At 56.5% G+C, this 19,264-nt stretch overlaps 1 protein-coding gene across 1 annotated transcript; it reads right to left on the reverse strand.

Moving 5' to 3' along the window:
- Positions 1-1,850: 1,850 nt before the first annotated feature.
- MNT (MAX network transcriptional repressor) lies at positions 1,851-19,105 on the reverse strand. Its single transcript, XM_074189212.1, is given in 7 exon segments — positions 1,851-5,965; positions 6,125-6,317; positions 12,720-12,831; positions 12,931-12,972; positions 13,071-13,546; positions 13,548-13,648; positions 18,976-19,105. Coding segments are annotated over 7 exon segments (1,677 nt in total). The 5' UTR covers positions 19,049-19,105; the 3' UTR covers positions 1,851-5,285.
- Positions 19,106-19,264: the final 159 nt, after the last annotated feature.

The raw sequence follows: 19,264 nt of genomic DNA on the forward strand, positions 1-19,264 counted from the left end.
AGTACAGAAATAAGAACACAACCAGTGTCTGGTATCCAACCAGAATGTTGCCTCTATGATACCTAACTCCCTTTACATCTTCTCCATCCCTAAGGCCAAGATTCAAGCCCCAGACCCACCTCCTTTCCCAACCTTCTGAGTCAACTGGTTTTGAGTAAGACTGAAACTTGGCTGGAAGAATCAGCTTGGTCCCACAGCTGCAGAAATGCCACAGGGGTCCCTCTATTTCTAGATTCAGACTTGGGTTTTCTACAGAAAACTGCCCAGAATACGTTCTCCCAGATTCTCCCACTGACCACTGCGGGGAGTCGAAACAACTGAGAAGCACTCACTCACCTGGTATGCGGGGGGGGGGGGGGGTGTTGGGGAGGGGGAAGAAGTCTGCCTTGAGACACCAGGAGTTTTCTAGACTCTAGAGGGCAACATATCCCAAACTGAGGGATGGTGCTGGTGGTGTCCTCTAAATTTCCCACCCTGGAACAAAGCTATGAAGGTCTGAACATATCTTTTTGCTTCAACCCTGAAGAAATGACAATATTTTTCATACCCCAGCTCCACACAATTAGAAGCAATCAAGACTAGTTGTGACTTAGTTTCCATCTTACCTCTTCGTGGTTTCCTTTCCTTACCTCAATCTCAAGGGTAGCCGATCCTCGGGCAAAGAAGTATCTGGGCCAATTCTCAAACTTCCTCACTTAACAATGATCAAACCAGAGCTGTCTCTGGTTAAGGAAGTCTTAAGATTAAGGGTGGTCAACTACATGAAAAATATGGTTAAGAGAACCAAGGAAAGAATTCAAACCTCTTGATTCTATTCCCTGTCCTATGGCTAAATGGCCATGGACAAGTCTAACTACCCACCTGCCTTTAGGATCCTAGCTTCCTCTTCTATCAGAAAGAATACCTGCCAGTCTACTCAGAAGGCTGTCACAAAGATACAAGACAATAGCAACTCTCACTCTTAAGGTTTTCTCAAAGCCAGGAACATCTGGTTTCAAATCATGCCTCTGACACAAGCTAATGGTGTGAACTCAGGTACACCACTTAACCTGATGCTTTGTCAAACAAACCAGGATTCTATGTTACAAAACGGGTGCCAACCTACATTGGTATGTGGAGCTTGCTCACTCAGGATTTCCCTATACCAATGAAATTTCAGCTCATTCCTAACCTTATTCCTAAGGTTTACAAAAGACTTTCCTTACAACCCCAAGGCAGGACGCTGGAGCTCCATGTCCAGTTACTGCTACCTACTGAGCTTGTAGCACCCCAACAGGTCACATGAAGTCCTTCCAATTCGTGAAGATAATGGGTGACAGTGTGCCTTAGAAAAATTCTAAAACCATGTGGATGGAAAGGAGAAACAACTGAACTGGGTTGGGGAGGGCAGGGAACTGTAGACGCAGAACTGGTTATCTAGGCTAGGGAAGCTGGGTGGCACGCTAGGTAAGAGTGCCTGACATGGAGTCAAGAACATCTAAGTTCAAATCCAGCTTCATATGCTTATGAGCTGTATGACCCTAGGTAAGTCACTTAATCCCATCTGTCTCAATTTTCCGAGCTGGAGAAAGAAGCGGCAAACCCCTCCAGCATCTTTGCCAAGAAAATCTCAAACGGGATCATGAAGAGTCGATACCACCGAAATGGCCGAACAAGCATCTAGACCAATCTTTGTTTTACAGATGAGGAAACCAAGGACCGGTGAAGTTCTATGTGTCCAAATTCAGCCTGAGGGTCCTGATTGGTCGTGATATGAAAAACGAACAAGGGGTTCCCCCCCACTTCCCTATCTCTGCCTCTGGCCCCAATCCCCCCCCCCCCAAACCACTGGGGTGTCTGCAAGGCCCCGACTCACATTCCGAGCAGATTTATTTGTTTCATTGTTTTATTCCAGGCAAGTGCTTTTACATGGAGAGTATTCATGTCCCAATATCTAGTCTTAGAGCATGAACAGCCACTAGGATACAGCTCAATAGTAAAAATACAATATGTACAAAATTAGGGTTTTTGTAGGGTTTGTTTTTCACACAGCAGATGTATCCAAACACATAAAAATCTCTACAGTCCGGGGTCTTGAGGGTTCAGATTTCCGGAGACAGAGACACAGTGACTGAGTCCTCACTGTAAACAAGGGCCACCTCTTGGGGGAGGGGGCACGCCCTGAGGAGGGACAGGGGCTCATCCTGGAGAGGGCAGGGCCTATGCGTGAGCCCTAAAACACCCCGCTGGGCTCACCCTGCCCACCGGCCCCTCTTCCCCGGCCCCCTGAGGACCCGAGCCCATCGAGGTAAAGACTCCCAGCCAGTGAGTCACTTAGAAAACATAAAAAAATAAAATAAGCATGAGAGGTAAGATGTGTGAGTGTCTGTGGGTATCTGTGTGGGTATATTGTGTATGTGTGTGTGTGTGTGTCCCAAGTTAGAAGGTCTGGGGAGAGGCAGAGCAGGCTAGGGCTAGGCCTGGTCCTGGTGGCTGCTGGAGAAGACACTCCGTAAGGATGAGGCTGGGGAAGCAGGGGCACGACAACCCCCCCAATGTTACAGCGTCACAGCATTCACCAGAAAAACAACAGAAAAACACAACAGCAACACCACCCATCAGAGCCACTCAAGACACAGTGAGCACAACACAGACCCCTCCTGTCCCAGGTGCCTTGGGGGGTGGGGGGGTGGATGAGGTATCTGGGCACAATCCCCAGAGAGTGGGGGGAGGCACATTAGTTTCTATAATGCCTGGCCACGACTGGTACATGGCTGAAAGATGGGGAGGGGAGGGGAATGGAAGGGCAAAGAGGAGAAGAGAGGACAGACAGCAAGTCTCCCAACTATGCTGGGCCTCCACGCCATCCCAGACTGCCCCGCCCTGCCCCGCCCCCAAGGGCCTGATGTCTACAAGGTTACATGGTAGATAAAGTGGAACTGATGACTCCAAGGACTATGACAGGAGGCCATGGGGTGAAGGCTGCCACCGGAAGGAAGGAAACTTAGGCAGGAGTAAGCTGTTACTACCTAGGCCAGCCCCTCTCACAAGGCCAGGAACCCAATGGAATGACCTGCTTGTTCATTTCCCAAGAGAGAAAGACAAAAGAAGAGGAAGGAACCCTAAAAGCCTAAAATCTCCCAGTTCAAAGAGGGAACTGAAAATGGGTTTGGAGGCAATTGGGTGACTCCCAGTCAGAATCCACTTTGGAACCTCTGAGTTGTTCACATTGCCCCTCTGACACCCAAGACGCCCTACATAGCAAAGCCAGCCTCCAGAATGGCACCACAGACAGAAGATGGGAGGAGTATGGGAGCTTCAAGGGTCCCAGGCCCCTCTCCAATGCCTATTCTTCCCCAGAACACACACTCAACTTAGTCACAAACACTCCTGAGAAGCCCAGGTGCCTGCCTCTATCCTTGCCCATCAGTCCCCACAAAGGCAACGAGTATATGAGATATATATATATATATATATATATATATGTATACACACACACACATATATATGTATGTATATACATATATATATGTATATGTATACATTTGAATAGTTATGTGCCTAAAGGGGTATCTGAGTGGACATGTATGCGCATATGTTTTACACAAGGTCACTTGTAATAACTACGTGAAAAGAGAGGAGAAACCAAAGCTGTCCCCAAAGGTAGACTCACTAGGAGGGAGGGCCAGGGGGAAGCAGGCCCCTCCTGGCCCCATCCTAAGCCCCATCCCTAGCCCTATCTCTTTGGGAGCTGGGGTTGGAGGACAGGGTGCAGGAATGGGCAATCTCTTTCCCTTTCATTCCCCTCTGGAGGAATGCCTGAGAGCCATCCTCAGAAACTGAGGCAGCAGGATGCTAAAGTGACTGGTCTCCAGGTTCAGTCCAAAGCATCAAAAGTAAACCAGAGAGGTGAAAGAAAGAGGGGTGTAAGAAGGTCCAAGGGGAACACCAGAAGGAAAAGGGGGAGATATAGGCTGCACTTACTGCCCAATTTTTTTTAGTCTCCATGTCCAAAACACCAGTTTCTGATATGATCCCCAGTCCTTCCCAGGACCTAGAAGGAAGCCTGGTCTATGTCTGAGCGGGGAGTGGGGCCATCATTACAGCCTCCCCTCCCCATGATCATAACCCTCTGGTCACCAGGCCCCCTGAATTCAGCCCAGAGAAGAATCAAGGACCCTAGAACCCAAACCACAAGGCTCTTCGTCAAGTTCAATGTGAGTGGGGAGGGGGAGAGGGGGGCACCAAGAAACAGACACACGCATACCTGCCCACAAACACAGGCGCACAGACTGAGCATGCACAGAACACACATGCACACACGGCCACATATCTGAGCAAAGGGGAGAGGAGGGGGCTGTGGAGCTTCGGCCCCTCTCCTCTGCCTCCCCCTCCCCCGTCCCTGAAAGGATCTGCCTGGGGGGCCCCAAGAGGAGCAGAGGGGGGAGCCAAGGAGCCATGGAGACCCTGTGGGGGGGCTTAGGGAAGTGGGGTGGAGGGCAGAAGAACACATCAGCAACAAACCCCCACGGGAATCTCACTGGTTTCTCTTTCATTTGGTTTATTATTAGTAGAGAATTGTCTTAAATAGTTTCTACTGTAACAAATCACAGTGACTTCAGATGGATCAATCAGACTGTAGTGTGGACCAAGGGAAAGGGTGTTGGCGGGGATCCCCAGATATCGGGTCTGTATTTAATCCCTCCCACCCCAGCTCCTTCAGCCCTGTGAACCATCTGCTTCCCATCACCTGTGTTCACAGCAGCCCCCACCCCAGACCTCCACACGATGGTTATCTGGACAAAATGGCCTCAATTCCCCCCACTCAGGGCGGAGAACCCCTGGGGTTTGGGTGGGTAGGCCCCCAGAGCTCAGCCACCTCACCCGACAGAGCAATAGCAGCATCAGCAGCACATGAGGGGGGGATGGGAAGGAGGGAGGGACAAGGGACAAAAACCAAGACCATCACATCCACAGCTCACTGATTACAGGGGGAGGGGAGGCGAGGCAGGGACAGACCGGGACAAGAACGGAAATCGAGGCAGCTACCAGAGCCATGGGGACCACGCTCACCAAAGTGTCTCTTGAGCTCTTTGTCAAGTCCAAATGCAGCAGGGCCGGCCCATTCCCCTGGTGCCCTCCTGGCCCAGCTCCTTGGTGTGGGGAGGGGTTGGCCCATCCTCCTCTCCCTCGGGGCTCAGTCTCTGCACCCTGCCCTTCCCCCGAGGGCAGGGAATGGGACTGGGCTGGAATGTGTGGAGCTGCTTGGTGGGGAGGGGGGCCAGGGACCTCCAGGTGAAGCCCCTTCAGGCCAGCTTCAGGGTGCTGACAGGGAAGGACGGCATGGTGACCATGGTCACCGGGTTCAGGACCGTCTGGCCCACCAGCTGGGGGTGATGGACCACCTGGGCACCCACAGCCGGCTTGGCCATTACTGTGGCCGGTGGCCCCAGCCCGCCAGTGCCATTCACTTGCTGGTGGGAAAGGGTGTGGGCGATGTGGCTCACGGCCACGGGCTGTGGATAAAGGGGCAACTGGGAGCCCAGGTGGGCCACGTGGTTGAGGGCTGCAGGGTGGACAGTAATGTGGCCAATGGGGGGGGTGGCAGGGGCCAGCTGCACCGGGCTGGGGGCTGAAGGGGCGATGTGGGCAATGTGCTTGCCCCCTGGGCCCTGGAGCACGTGGTTCACAGTCTGGATGACTGAGGCGTGGGTGGTGGCCGTGTGAGCGATGACCGTCGAGCCCCCTCCCGCCGTGGCCACAAGGTGGGCGGGGGCCGAGACCAGGGTCTGGGCGGTAGCTGTTGGAGGAGGGGGCTTCTGCTGCAGAGCTGCAGGGTGGGAGTGAGGAGCTGGGGCAGCAGGGGTTGTACTAGGAGGCAGGGGAGCCGGCTTCAGGAGCTCAGGTTGTGACCGCTGGCTCAGCTTGGGTAGCCCCATGGCTGACCGGTCATCCTCCATGTCTTCATCCATGTTATCCTCACCTTCTATTTGGGTGATAGTAGAGGCGCCAGAAGAGGGAGAGAAGGGGAAGAGAACAGGATGAGCAAAGAGTAAGTAAACTCAGCCAGGTGGGAGGCCAGAGGGACCCTGGAGCCCCAGGGGGAAGGGGCAGAAGGAGAGCAGATGGGTCCGGGCAGGAGTACCTGAGGCGGTAGAGGTGGAGGCCTGGTCATCCTCGGGCTGCCCCGCCTGTCGGAGGACCCGCTCCATCTCCAACGCGTCCATCCACTGGCTCAGTTCATGCTTCAACTCCGTCAGCTGCTGCTGGGTGGCTATCTTCTCTCGGGCCAGCCGCTCCATCTCATGCTCATACTCCTTCTCCTTCCGCTTCAGCGTCTGAGGGACAAGAAGTTGGGGACACACGTAGGAATCACGCTCAGCAGCTGAGGGATAATCACCCCAGTGAGGGATGATGGGAAGAGGTAGATGGGAAGGGGTCAGAGTTTACCTGGGGACAAAGCCCAGGCCAAAGATCCAAATACTAGATTATGGGAATCCCACTGTGAGCCCCTGGCTTCTACCTCTCTGGAGCGAAGTCTGGGCTCAGTGTGGATGGGAACTGGTTTCTTAGAGCCTTGGCTTTCTCAGGAAGGAATGCATTGCCCACTGCCCCTTCTGCAAAAAGGGAATCCAGGGCCCCAAGTCGATAGCGGTAAAGGGTAGGCCTGATGCTCCCTTCTCCTGCCTCCTCCCTATTCTAGTGCAGTCTCCCCAAGATTCAATCTCCATTTTCCTGGTTTTTTTAATCTCCACAGGGTCCCAACTCCCCTCCAGCCATGTCACAGAAGGGTCAGTATAACCCAAGACCCCATGAGGGCAAGGAAGGAGTCATTGTTATCATGACCTCTAAAGCACCTGGTGTCCTTCCTGGGCACAAACTCTCCAAGTGTTCCCTCCCACCCTTACAAACCATGACTTCCTGTCAACTCTTTCATTCCTCCTCTGGTGTCACCTCACTTTTGAAAACCCTATTCTCTAAATTCCTCACCCTATGTCATATTTTTCTGCCCCTGGGTCTTGTGTTTAGAGTATCTGGTCTCTCAACACGACCTTCTTCGTGAAGGCTTTCCTGATATACTCCCTCATCCTAATTGCAAAGAATAATTCTTCCAACCTTAAATAGCATTTTGTGTCTCTGGTGGGTCCCATTTTCGGTAGGGTAATCTCCCCTGCTCACAAGGAGTTCCTGGCACGTTAGTTTACTTCTTAATAGTTTTTTCATAAAACCAACTCTTGGCTTTACATATTAATTCAATAGTCTTCTTGCTTTCGATTTTAATTTCTTTTTTAACAATGTTTAGTTTTTTAATGGCCACTTTCTATCTTTGACTCACTGTCCCCTTTCACCAAGCCCACAAATCAGGCCTGGAAAATGGTGGCATCCCATAATCTTTTTTTTCCTGTTCTTACTCCCAGGCTGGTCCAGAGTCCTCACATATCGTCACTGCTGTCATGCCAGAGGCTTGGCAATACCACTGCCCTGCTTAGCTCAACAGTGCCCATGCTCTATCCTCTCTCTCCAAGCTCCAATCCCCCTGCCCGATTCTACCTGAGGCAGATCATCTCACTACCTACCTTAATGCCAACCCCCTCACCTGGGCTGGAATTCTCTCCCAATTTTCCCATTCTCAGCATCTCCAATCTCTTTCCCTACCAGCTCCCCGCTCTTCAAGCACACAGAGGCATTTTCCCAGGACGAATCCTTCTCCTCGACCTTGCCCAAGCCATACTTCTGCAAACGGGGAATCTGTCCTTGTTCCAACCCCTTCTTCCCCTCTCTTTTCTTGGCCTCAAACTCCGCCTTTCATTCTCACCTCCCTTAACTTAAAAGTGACCCTTCTAGGTACTACCAAGGCCAGCATTCTGGCCACCTCCAAAGGCCTTGTCTGAGGATGTGTTACATACTAGAGACGGCATCAAGCCTGAGATCACACTGATCTCCTCGGTTGGCTTTGGGCCCACTAATGTATCAGAGGGTGCCCCCTCTGCAAGTTCCTCCTGCTCATTTTGCCTCTTAACTGAGGGCTTTTTCCAGGCTGAATTCTCAGGCCTACACTTTTCTCTCTCTTCAAATGCACCCTGAAAGACTTCATTTATTCTTGTAGCTTCAAATATAGGTGATTTCCCTGTGTTTATCTTGAGTCATTTTTATTTGGAGGTTGCCCCAACCATTCAAACAGACACACCAAAAACTGAGCATACCATCTTACCCTGGCTTAGTTTTGTCCCTGTCTTCCCTATTTCTGCTAAAGATTCCATAAAATTCACCATTGTCTAGGTTTAGAGACTTTCATTCTTTTTTCCCTTCCTTCTTCAGACAGGAAAACTTGCTAATTATTCCCTTAAAATATCTTTAAAGAATGCAAACAGAATGAATAAAACAAAACTGAAGGCTGTGCAATTCTAGCCACCAAGCCTGTACTCAGAAGAGAGTTGAGAAAATTGTACCTTGTTCCCTTCATTGCACAGGTGGGTGACTTAGAATATCAGACACAGTCATGTGGTGGTTAGTTTTGCAGAACTTTTTTCTTTCTTCATCTTTGTTGCAGGAGATAACGTTAGCAAGAAGGGGGAGGGGTGGCGTATATGAACATGTTCAGAAACCTATGTATGAAGCCAGCTTAAAAAAAAAAAAAAGAAAAAGGAATCCTCTCCTGTGGTCCTGTCCAATCCCACTGTCACCCTCCTAAGCCCAAGAAAGATCCTTATCTCTTCACATCTGGATTACTGCCACAAATAGCCTTCTAAGTAATCTGCTGGCCTCATATTTCCAAAGACAACATGGCGGGAAAAAAAGGAACCCACAGCCAAGCCTGCGTTCCCATGTTTGTGAGCTGAGCGGCTTTGAGGGAGCCAGATCGGCCCTCCCAACCACAGCTTCCTCATCTAGAGTTCAAGTCCAATGCTTCCAACGACTACTGATGCAAAATATGATCCCTGTACACCTTCGTTGGCAGTTTCACAAACTGCTGTCATCAAAAACAATTCACCCCCATCTGGTGAGCCCCCTTTCCAAACTTAGCCAGGCAGGCCCTGCTGCCAAACCTTATTCAAATTCTTGTCATCCTGCTAAGAGCTCTCAGAGCTTGAGTTTCACTGGCACAGTTGCCAAGGAGCCAAGGGTCCTTGCAGATACTTCTCCATGGAAGGAGGACTTACATGGAGGTCCCATTTCCAAACGCACCCAGGTGTACCAGCATAGAGGAGAGCTATTCTTGTGTCTCCCAAATAAGCCTGCCCTGATGCCCTCTGGGCTTCCCCCATGGGAATGCCAGCAGAGTGCTAATCGTTCTGGCAGGTCCTACCAAGCTGGAAAGGTTTCAGTTCGAGTACAGGCCGAATGAAAGAGCTAAGTTCCAAGTAGCTCACCCCAAGCTGCTCATTTCTGCTTGTGTGATATTATAATAATATAGAATAACATCCCTTGAAACAAGACATACCCCAAACTCAACACACCTTTTTGTCCTCAAACCTTGTTCTTTCCCCTACCTTTCTTATTCCTGCTAATGAACCCATCAATTTTCCAGCAATTTTTAAAATTACAGCAATCCTTGAATAACATTTGCTGAGTTCCCATGGGGAGGACCCACTCTGAGGAAATCACATGGCCTTAAAAGTCTTAAGACTCCTCTCCTGCTCTACTTTTCAGGATTAATCAACCCCCTAGGGCCTGCAAACACCATCAAGTCTTCAAGGTTCGAACACCATGCCCCCCACTCTTCCCCACCCCCGAGTTTCTACCCCTCGGCCCCATCCACTCACTCTTGCCACTCCCCCTCAGATCACTATTTGACCCCCACATGGATGCTCTCTTCCTTCTCTCCATCTACTCCAACATCACCCATTTCAAAGACCCAACTTAAGTCTCATCTTCTCTATGGAACCTTCTTCAAGCCTTGCTGTGTATGCCAATGTCATCTCTGAACTGTGACAGCCCCTATGTCACATTAAGAAAATTAATCTTTCACTGATAAAATAATTTCTCGCCTTTCTACAGTATGTGACACTTTAAAAAACAATTTCCTTGTGTCTCTTTTGCGGAGAAAGTAGGATATTGTAATGGCCAACTTACATGGATGAAAACTCAAAGTCTGAAAAAATAAATGACTTGCCCTTAGTCCCAAGGATCAGGCTCCGGGCTCCAGAGCCGGGAGTGACTGTGGGTACTGTCAACCAACCCCCTTATTTTGTAGATGAAGAAACTGAGGCCGACATGGGATCTGAACCAGGATACTCTTCCATAGTCCTTCTACAACATGATGCCATCATTTGAGCAGACTTTCTTATACAATTGCTTATACGAGTTTCAAATGGATCATTTACTTCTCGAGTATGACATAGAGAAGGAGGACTAACATTTACTTTGTATCCACTGCCTTACAAGAAGACCACAGAGAAGAATGGGAAACAAGAAGCTCAAGTTTGGAATTGGAAAGGGGCCCTGGAAGGCCCGGGTGGCAATCCTCTCATCTTACAGATAGTAAACTCGCCTTGCCCGGGATCACTTGGCTAGTAAGTGTCTAAAATAGGACAGAAACCCAGGTTCAAATCAATGCCTCATCCCCAGACCTTCTCTTACATGAGCTGACAGAGAACAATTGAGAGAATTAGCAAGACTGCACACATGACATCAACCACGAGGGACACAAGAATGAAACAAAAGGGAATGTGGGGACATTTCCAGAGCCCAGACTGCTCCAGGAAGAGATGACGGAGTGAACATTCCACCCTTCTTGGCAGAGGTAGGGGAGCTCTGGGAGTGGAATGTTCCAAAGGCGGGCAGCCCCAGTACACATGGGGGCTGGTTTTGTTTAAGAAGGTCCTGGTTAACTGATTCCCTAACCCACTGGGCAAGCTCTAAACCCCTCATCACAGCTGAGAGTGGATGGGGGCCCTGAATGTGGAGTCAAGGAAGAACAATTCCTGCCATCTGTTTGCTTCAGGGGTCTCACTACTGGCTGGCTTCTAAGGGCCCCTCTCCTCCTAAATCTACATTGCCCAGAGCATCCCCCACAACCTGCTGAGCCCTGGCCTGGCATCCTGGTTCCTTCCCTCTTTATTTCAGTCTCTGATTCCCCCTTTGCTGACCTCAGCCCAAGTTCTCCAAAGATGGCGCCTGTGTCTCAAGCCTTCAGTCAAGCCTTTCCACAGTTCCTCCTCTGCTCTCCACAGCCCCCAGCAGGCACTCACATGTCCACAAACCAGCAGCTCTCTCCGCCATGCCCTCCCGGTCTGCCATCTCGGTGTCCCGGGCCTGTAACACTCTCCCTGTTGCCTGTGCTTTGTTCATTCAGTCCCTTCTGCCTTCCGGACTTGCTGGCTCCCCTCCAGCAGCAGCTACAGTTTCTACCTCCTTTTGATCCTCCAGCTTTGACCTTGGGTTACTTTGTATCAGCTCTGACCCCGGGTTACTTTGTATCAGCTTGGGATCTAGCTTTATAGAGGCGCGTCTGTGGCTTGTTTCCTCTACTGGAATGAAGGAAAAGCGCCTGGGCGCCAAGGGAGAGCCTAGAGCCTAGGGCCTTGGGCAGGTCCCCGGGCCTCCAGCACCTGCGCCCCGAGGTCGTGCCCAGGAGCTCCGTGCGGACTGCACAAAGGCGGCCCAGACCAGACACCCTAGAGGGGGGCAACGGCAGCGCCCCATGCCTGTGAGGAGGGTGGAGTCAGCACTGCCCAAGGTGCCAGGGTCCCTGCGACACTTGCTGGGGCGGGGGCGCCACAGGCCCGGCCCGGCCCCAACTCCAGCCTCTTTCCCGTTCAGTCTCCTCGGCACTCCCCCTCCCCCGGCGCCGCCCCGCCTCCCCCGCCCCCTCCGGCCGCGCGGCGAGCACGCGCGCTCCCACGCGGAGCCGCTCGGCCGCGTCACGCCCGGGCCGTCAGCCGATTGGCCCGCCGCCCCCGCAGCCCAGCCCGGCTCATTCCCGGTGGACCAATGAGCGGCCTCGGCCCCGCCCCCCGCCCGTGCCGGGAAGCGCCTTGGCCCCCAGCCAGCCCGCCGGCCGCCCCTCCCCCAGCCCTCCGGGAAGGGCGCCGGGAGGGGGGGGTCGGGGCGTCCTCGGGCCCCGTGACAAGGGGAGCGGCGACCCCGCGGCCCGAGGGCTGTCCTGGGGGGGGGGGGCGCCCGCCGAGAACCCCCTAGCCCAGCGCCCCCGGGGCCGCAGACGAGTGACGTCAGGCCCTGCCCTTCCCCCAGCGCCCTCCCCCGCCTGCGCTCCGGGCGCGCGTGCACACCTGCGGGGCCGCGCGGTTTCCAGGGAGACGGGCCCTCGCGGCTGCCATGGCAACCGTCTGCCCTGGGGCCCGCCCCACTGCAGAGGAGACGCGGCGCGGGCGGGCCGGGGGTTCCTCGCGGCGGAAGGAGCTATTTTTAAAAGGCGAAGAGCGGCCGCCGCGGAGCCCCGCGCCCGGAGAGGCGCCCCCGGCCTGCCCCAAGCGCCGGGGCCCCCCCGGAAGCCTCGCAGTCTCCCATGAGCCCTCCCGAAAATCCAGCCGAGGGGGTGGGGGAGGGGCCGCGGGGAGCCGCGCGCCCCCGCCCCTCCCCCAGCCGCCGCGCTGCACGCGCAGCGCGCCCCTCCTCCTCCCCTCCCCCGCAGGGAGGGAGCCCCGCTGACGTCAGCGCCCGCCCGGGCCATGTGCTCGCCGCCCGCGTGGAGGGGGGAGGGGAGGAGGGGGAGGGGAGGCGGCGGCGCCTCCCGCAGGCCCGCCCGCCCGCCCGCCCCGGCCCGCCCCGGCCCGCACCTGGATGTAGCGCAGGGCGCTGCGCAGCACGCTCAGGTTGGACGTCTTCTTGTCGTCCACGTTCGGGATGTTCCGCTTCAGAGTCTCGAAGCACTCCTTCAGATGGGCGCGCCTGGGGGGAGAGGCAGGGGTCAGCACGGGGGGGGGGCGCCACGCGGGGGGGGGGGAGCGCCACGCGGGGGGGGGGGGTCCGGCCCGGGGTCTCACCCACCTGTTCTTCTCCAGCTTGTTGTGCACCTCCCTGGTCCCGATCCTGCAAGTCAGACAGAGGGGGTGAGGCCGGGCTCCCGGGGCAGAAGCCGGGCTGGGCAGGAACCCCCCACGCGTGGGGCCGCCCAGGGTCTCACTCACCCCCCGGGCCGTTTCTTCTGCTCCGTGGGCTTCGCCTCCTCGGCCGGTGCCAGCTTCAGAGCGGCCAGCGTGGCCGGCGGGGGCTGCGGGGGGGGCGGCAGCTGGGGCTGAATGGGCTGTTGGACCACATGGTGCTGGGCGATGGTCAGGATGGGTGTGGGGAAGGGCTGCAGGGGTTTGGGGCTGCCCGTGGGTGCGGCGGTGCCCTTCGAGTCCGGCAGCAGTGGGGCGGCGGTGGCTGGTGGCCTGGGGAGTGGGGGGATGGGGTCCTTGATACTGAGTCCGGGCGCACTGACCAGAGCTGGCTGTCGAGGGGCTAGGGTTAGCGGCTGGGCAGGGGGCAGCGGGAGGGGTGGCGGGGGTGGCATCGGCTGCGGGGAGCCTGTCACCACAGGGATGGGTATGACAGTCACTGGGGTGGCCAGCGGGGGTGGGGGCGCCGGAGGTGGAGCTGGAGGGGACAAGGGAAGTGGGGGGGGCCTCAATCCGGGGCTCTTCAGGGGGCAGCATATGATTAACCCTCGTGGCGCCGGCTTTCTGTTCCTGCTCCCGCTCCAGCCGAAGTTTCTCATGTTCTTCTGTATGGGTGAGAAAGAACCAAGAGCGGTCAGTTCAACTGGGGGCCGCGATGCCAAGGCACCGACCATCCTCCCGGGGCCTCCGGGAGCCGGGGACAGGGGCTACCCAAGGTCGAGGGGCAGCTGGGGCCTCACCCCGGGGAGGGAGACAACCGTTAGGCCAGTCACTGCACAACAACGAGCTCATTTCATCCTCATAGCAACTCTGGGAGGTAGGTAGGGAAACTGAGGCCGAATTATTTGGGGATAGGTACTAATAAGGTAGCTTTTTTTTTTTTAGGTTTTTGCTGGGCAAATGGGGTTAAAGTGGCTTGCCCAAGGCCACAGCTAGGTCATTATTAAGCGTCTCAGACCCGATTTGAACCCAGGTCCTCCGGACTCCAGGCTGTATCCACTGCACCACCTAGCTGCCCCTATAAGGTAGCTTTTGAACCCAGGTCTTCCCGACTCCAGGCCCCTTTGCCCTAAACTCAGGTTTCTACAGTGGGTGTCACAACTAAAGGTTCTCAGCTTCAGGTTTGAACTGGCTGAGAGAAAACCCCTCCCCAGGTACCCATCCTCCAAGGCTCCTTGGGGAGAACCCAAGGGGGTGAGATGGGAAGGGGCCTTGGAGGTCATGCAAGGCCAGCACCCTTATTTTACAAACGGGGAAGATGAAGCAAGAGGCTGGGAGGGACTTGCCTCCTCTCCTGGGAAGCCTTCCTTGAAGCTGCCCACCGCATCACCTTTGGTTCATCCTGGGTATATTCTGCCTAGATTTCTATTGCCCAGTTGAAGGATTGTAACCCTGGCTTCCTACAGTCTGGGGTCCTTTCCAGGAGGCTGAATGGCCTCCCAGTTAGAATATTAACAGCATTTCACAATTTCCCCTAAAACATATCCACATGCAGCATCTCAACTGGTTGATTCTCTGATCAATGCTTGGAACTTGTGTTGCAGACCTAGGCAGGAGCTGCCATTGCTATATTCTCACAACCAAGGGAGGATGGGGAGGCATTTTATGGATGCCGAGAGGTTCTGAGGGAGTGACTTGCTCAGGGTCACCCAGCCAGGAAGTAAGGGACAAAGGCAGGTCTGTGCCTCCCAAGTGTGGAATTCTTGATGGGATCTCAAAGAGGAAGTTAGGAATGAATCTCCTGCTCTCGGTTCGATGCACTAGTGGAACCAGAATGTCTCAAGGGCCAGGAAGGCCTCCAAACAGTTCCCAGGGGTGCCTGGGAGGAATCATGAGACCTGTAGCACTTGGTTGTTTTTTTGTGTTTTCCTCCTCTGGGAGTATGGGTCCAGGAAAGGGAGAGAACTTGGAAAGAATATGGCAGATCTGCTTAGCCATTCAGGCTGGAGGAATGAGAGGAGGGCAGGGCAGGGCAGGGCAGTGAACCCAAGCACCTTCTCACCAGGAAGGGCGGCACAAGGCCAGCCTTCCTCTCCCAAACCCCTGCCCTTTGTGTCTGGGTGCTGGGAGAGGGGAGGTGGAGGGATGCCCCCGGCTCCTCCCACCTGCCTGGGCCTTTTTTCCCTTCTACCTCTTCTCTGGCTCCTGGCCAGATCAGCAGGTCACCCTGCCTGGCGTGCCCTGCAAACCCAGGGCTGGGGGGGTGTCGATAGGGAACAAGAGGAGCACAGCCACCCCAGCGGGTCATTTGCATGTGTGCTGGGACACGCCTCAAACATGCCACCCCAAGGAGGTAGGCTCAGAGGCGGAGCTGAGAAACATGACCCCAAGAGAGGGGGAAGGAGCGCTCTGGAACTACTCTGGTCAGAGGGGGCCCTTGGCCAATCAGAAACCCCCTCAGGCTTCCAGTATCCAATCCCTAACCCCCCCCCCCCAACAGCTCCTGGAAGGAGAAGGAAAGTGGAGGGGCAGGTTCATAACTGGAGTCCTCAGTGGCTTCCTGACAGGCCAGGCTCAGCTCTGAGAGAGAATACATACGCTCCTCCCCCTTCCAAAGACCTGGCGCCAGCATGTATGGGGGGATGGGCAAGAAAAGGGAAGCAGGAAGGAAAAGGAGAAAGGAGAGAAAAACAAGCCTTCAAGGCCCTCCAACATACATCCCTCTTCCAGCCTTTGCCTCAGTTTCCTGCTTCCTCCAAACTGCACAGAAGGGCCCTTCTGAAATTCTCAGCAACCAACTTGGCTAACTCACCTTGGGATCCCTCCCTCTCTCCGTAGCCAAGAAGGACCTGGCATCTCCAGGCCTGTTCTGGGAGAAGGGCCAAGGTTTCCAATAGGCCCCGGGTGCTCCCCAATCTGCCTCCTGTAGATTCCCCTAGCTCAGCCCAACCTCCTGTGGTTCCTCCAGCAGCCTGAACATGACGCGGGGATCGTAATCATCACTAACTATGACAGAAGTGGGACACACCATGACACCCTATACCCTACATGATCCTCCCTGCCTAATGCCAGGACCTTTACTAAGATATCTGAAAGACGAACAGATGGTTCCTGCCCTGAAGGGGCTTCCAGTCAAATGGGGAGATGCCTGCAAACATGTGCATACATGTGTGCTTGTGTGAATCGAGGGCGGTCTATCTCTAATGTGACTGGGAAGCAGATGAGTTGATTTCTGGGGACCTGGAGCTCTGTACAATCATTGTCTCCCCCTGCCCCCCCCCAAGCCCAGCTCACTACCTCCTCTCATTCCTTCCCCAGCCCATGGAAAGTAGGAAACACAGTAAGCCCCAGCAGGGCCAGACATCCCCCCCACCCATCCCCACTGTCTACGTACAGGGCTCTTCCTTCTCTAGTTAGGCCTCTCCAGTCCCTGGTCCTGAAGGATGGTGTTGGGGCTCTCCATAAGGCCTGGGGAGGGTTTTTCTTAGTTCAACTAGTGCAAGCTACTTTCATAGATAAGGAAACAATGCCCGGAGACATCAAGTGACTTCCCCAGGCTCCTATGCTACAGCAGACCAAGATGGGGAGGAAGGAGAGAAGCATCTTGGGACCTGGTCTTTCAGGGAAGGCACCATTGGAAAGTCCTGCTTTGAGAGCGGTTGAATTGGATGACCTCAGAACATCGAAACATTGAGATCATTGAGGTAAATTTGGTAGAGTAGAGGGGCTGGTTGGACAAGGAAGTCAGGAAGCCCTGGGTCCAGATTCCATTTGAGCCACTGGCTCAGAGGAAGCTCACTTCACCTGGTGGTCTCATCTGTGAATCAAGGGATAACTGCCCGGGCCTGCCAGGGGTGTTGAAAGGACAAAGCAAGGCAGTATATGAAAAGCACTTTGCCAACTAAAGACGTGGCTGATGCTGGCAGAGGCGGCAGGGGTCTCGTCCCAAGGTTTCCTGGCCTTTACCTCAGGTCTTGGAAAGAGTCTCCTCAGTTTCCTACTTCTCAGACCCTCCACCTCTGTCTTAGCCCTCTGACTGTCTCCTCTATGAGAGCAAGCAATTTATCTTAATTAAACTGTGTTGGACGTAGTATGTCCTGTAGAGACACAGAATTGAACCCTCTTGTCGGCCTCTGTACAACAAGAATCTCCTGCTTTACCCTAATGCTCTCTCCAACCAGATCCAGAGGCTGGTTTTTAATCTACCCCACCCCCAACTGAAGAGGCCTAGGGCCGAGAGAACAGCCACCCATATCTCACCTTGGTTGGAGGTTGGTGAGCACCTAGGACAGCTTAGGTGGGCTGGAGGGGAAGGGGGGCAGAAAGGTCCCTTTGGGAGCTGGAAAGGGAGTCTACGTAAGAGGCCGGGGTAGATGAGGATGGCCGTCCAGTCTGACCCCTCCACAACAGTGGGGTCCAAGTGACAGCCTGTGGCTCCTCGGTCTTCCCCACCTCAAGGGAGTAGACACACAATGTCAAGAAGCAGAAGGAAGGATGGGCTGACTGCTGGCGCCTCTGGGGTGAGCCGCCACCCAAACAGACACAGATTCAGGCAAGGAGAGCAGAACTGCCTCAACTGGCTCCGGAAAAAGCCTTTTTTCTCCACGGCCTTCTAGGATGGAGAATTCTAATGAGACCTCCTCAGAGGCAGGTGTGGACCTGACCCCCGTAGGGACTCCTGCAAGGTCTCCCCACTCCCTGCGGACAGGGTAAGGGTGGGAAGGTGAGGCGGCTGCCTTGGGTGGGCCTCTGGGCCAGAGGGCTCTCTTCACAGTTGTGCTGGGCATTGTTCCCCGGTGAGTGTTGGTGCCAGTGTGAGCACAGGTGTGGGAGGAGGGAGGAGGAAGGCCTCCCCGGGAGATGGCAGGAGGGCAGGGCTCGGTCACAGCAGGAGTGGCTGGGGGGAGGGGCCGGGTCACCCTCTACACCCCAAGTACGAGCGGGGTGGGGAGAAGAAGGAGGGGAGGAAGGCCCGGGGGCCAGGCCTCCTCCCAGGCCCGTGACAGCCCAGAACAACCGGAAAGCCCGGGCCGGGGAGCCGGAGGGAAGGCCGGGCCCGCGGAGGCCGGGCCGGGCCCGCGGAGGCCGGGCCGGGCCGCGACCGCCCCCCAGCTCCCAGCATGCCCTGCAGGGCCCGGCGGCGACCCCGGCCCGGCCGGCCCTGCTGACCTTGAGAGGCCCGGCTCCGGCCGCCCCCGGCGCTGCCCCGCGGGGCCATGTGCAGCGGCCTCACGCGCGCACGCACGCGCACCCGCACCGGGCGGCAGGCGTGGCCTCCGCGCGCACACGCGCACACACTCACGCGCGCACACACGCACACTCACGCGCGCACACACCACGCACGCTTACAACCTCCAGCATGACTCATCACTGAGGCAACAATGGACACGCAGGAGGCGGCGCCGCGCAGGGGGAGGGGCGGCGGCGGGAGCTTCGCGGCGGGCCCGCGGCGGGGGGGGGGGGGGGGGGCCGGGCCGAGCGCCCCCCCGCGGGGTCTCCGATCCGGGGCCCGGAGGCGCGGCCCGCGCGGCGGGAGTGTCCCCGGTGCACGTGTTCGGGGGCGGGGCGCGGCCACGTCACCGGCCCCGAGGAAGCCGCGGGCGGGAGGAGGCGCGGGGGGGCCGGGGGCGGGGCCGCGGGCCACGTGACGCGATGTCACTTCATTCTGCCCAGGCCGCCCCCGCCCCGCCGGCCCGGCCCCGGCCCCGGAGCGGGGCTGCCGGGCGGCTCCTCCCCCCGCGTACTCCACACACGCGCGCCCGTGGACGCGCCCCCGCCCGCCCCGCCCGGGCCCCCCCCCCCCCCCGCCGCTGACAGTCCGGGGCGCCCCGGCCCGGGCCCCCTCCCCGGCCCCGGCGCCCGCGGGAGCGGCGGCGCTGCGCCCCGGCGGAACGCTCCCCACGGCGGCGCGGGCGCGCCCGCGGCCCGGCCCCCGCCCCCCTCCCCGGCCGGGGTCCCCCCGCGCCCCCCGGGGCCCGGCCCGGCCGCTCACCACGTGCTCTCTGTTGTTGCTGCGCCTGCCATTCCAGGAAGCGGGCCGCCTCCAGAAGCGTCTCTATGCTCATCGCTCGGGCGCGGGGGCGCCGCGGGGCGGGCGGCCGGGGGGCTGCGGCCGGGCGGGCGGGGGGGCTGCGGCCGGGCGCCGGGGGCCGCTCCGCCGGGATCGCGGGACGCAGGCGCCCCCCGAAGCGGCTCCCCCGAAACGGGAGGTGCGGAAAAATAAAAATGGAAAAAATGCCCGGCGCGGCCCCAAAACCCCCCCGGCGGCGCCGCCTCCCGCC

The sequence above is a fragment of the Macrotis lagotis genome, chromosome 5 (genome assembly GCF_037893015.1).
Source record: "Macrotis lagotis isolate mMagLag1 chromosome 5, bilby.v1.9.chrom.fasta, whole genome shotgun sequence".
In the NCBI taxonomy this organism is placed as follows: domain Eukaryota; kingdom Metazoa; phylum Chordata; class Mammalia; order Peramelemorphia; family Peramelidae; genus Macrotis; species Macrotis lagotis.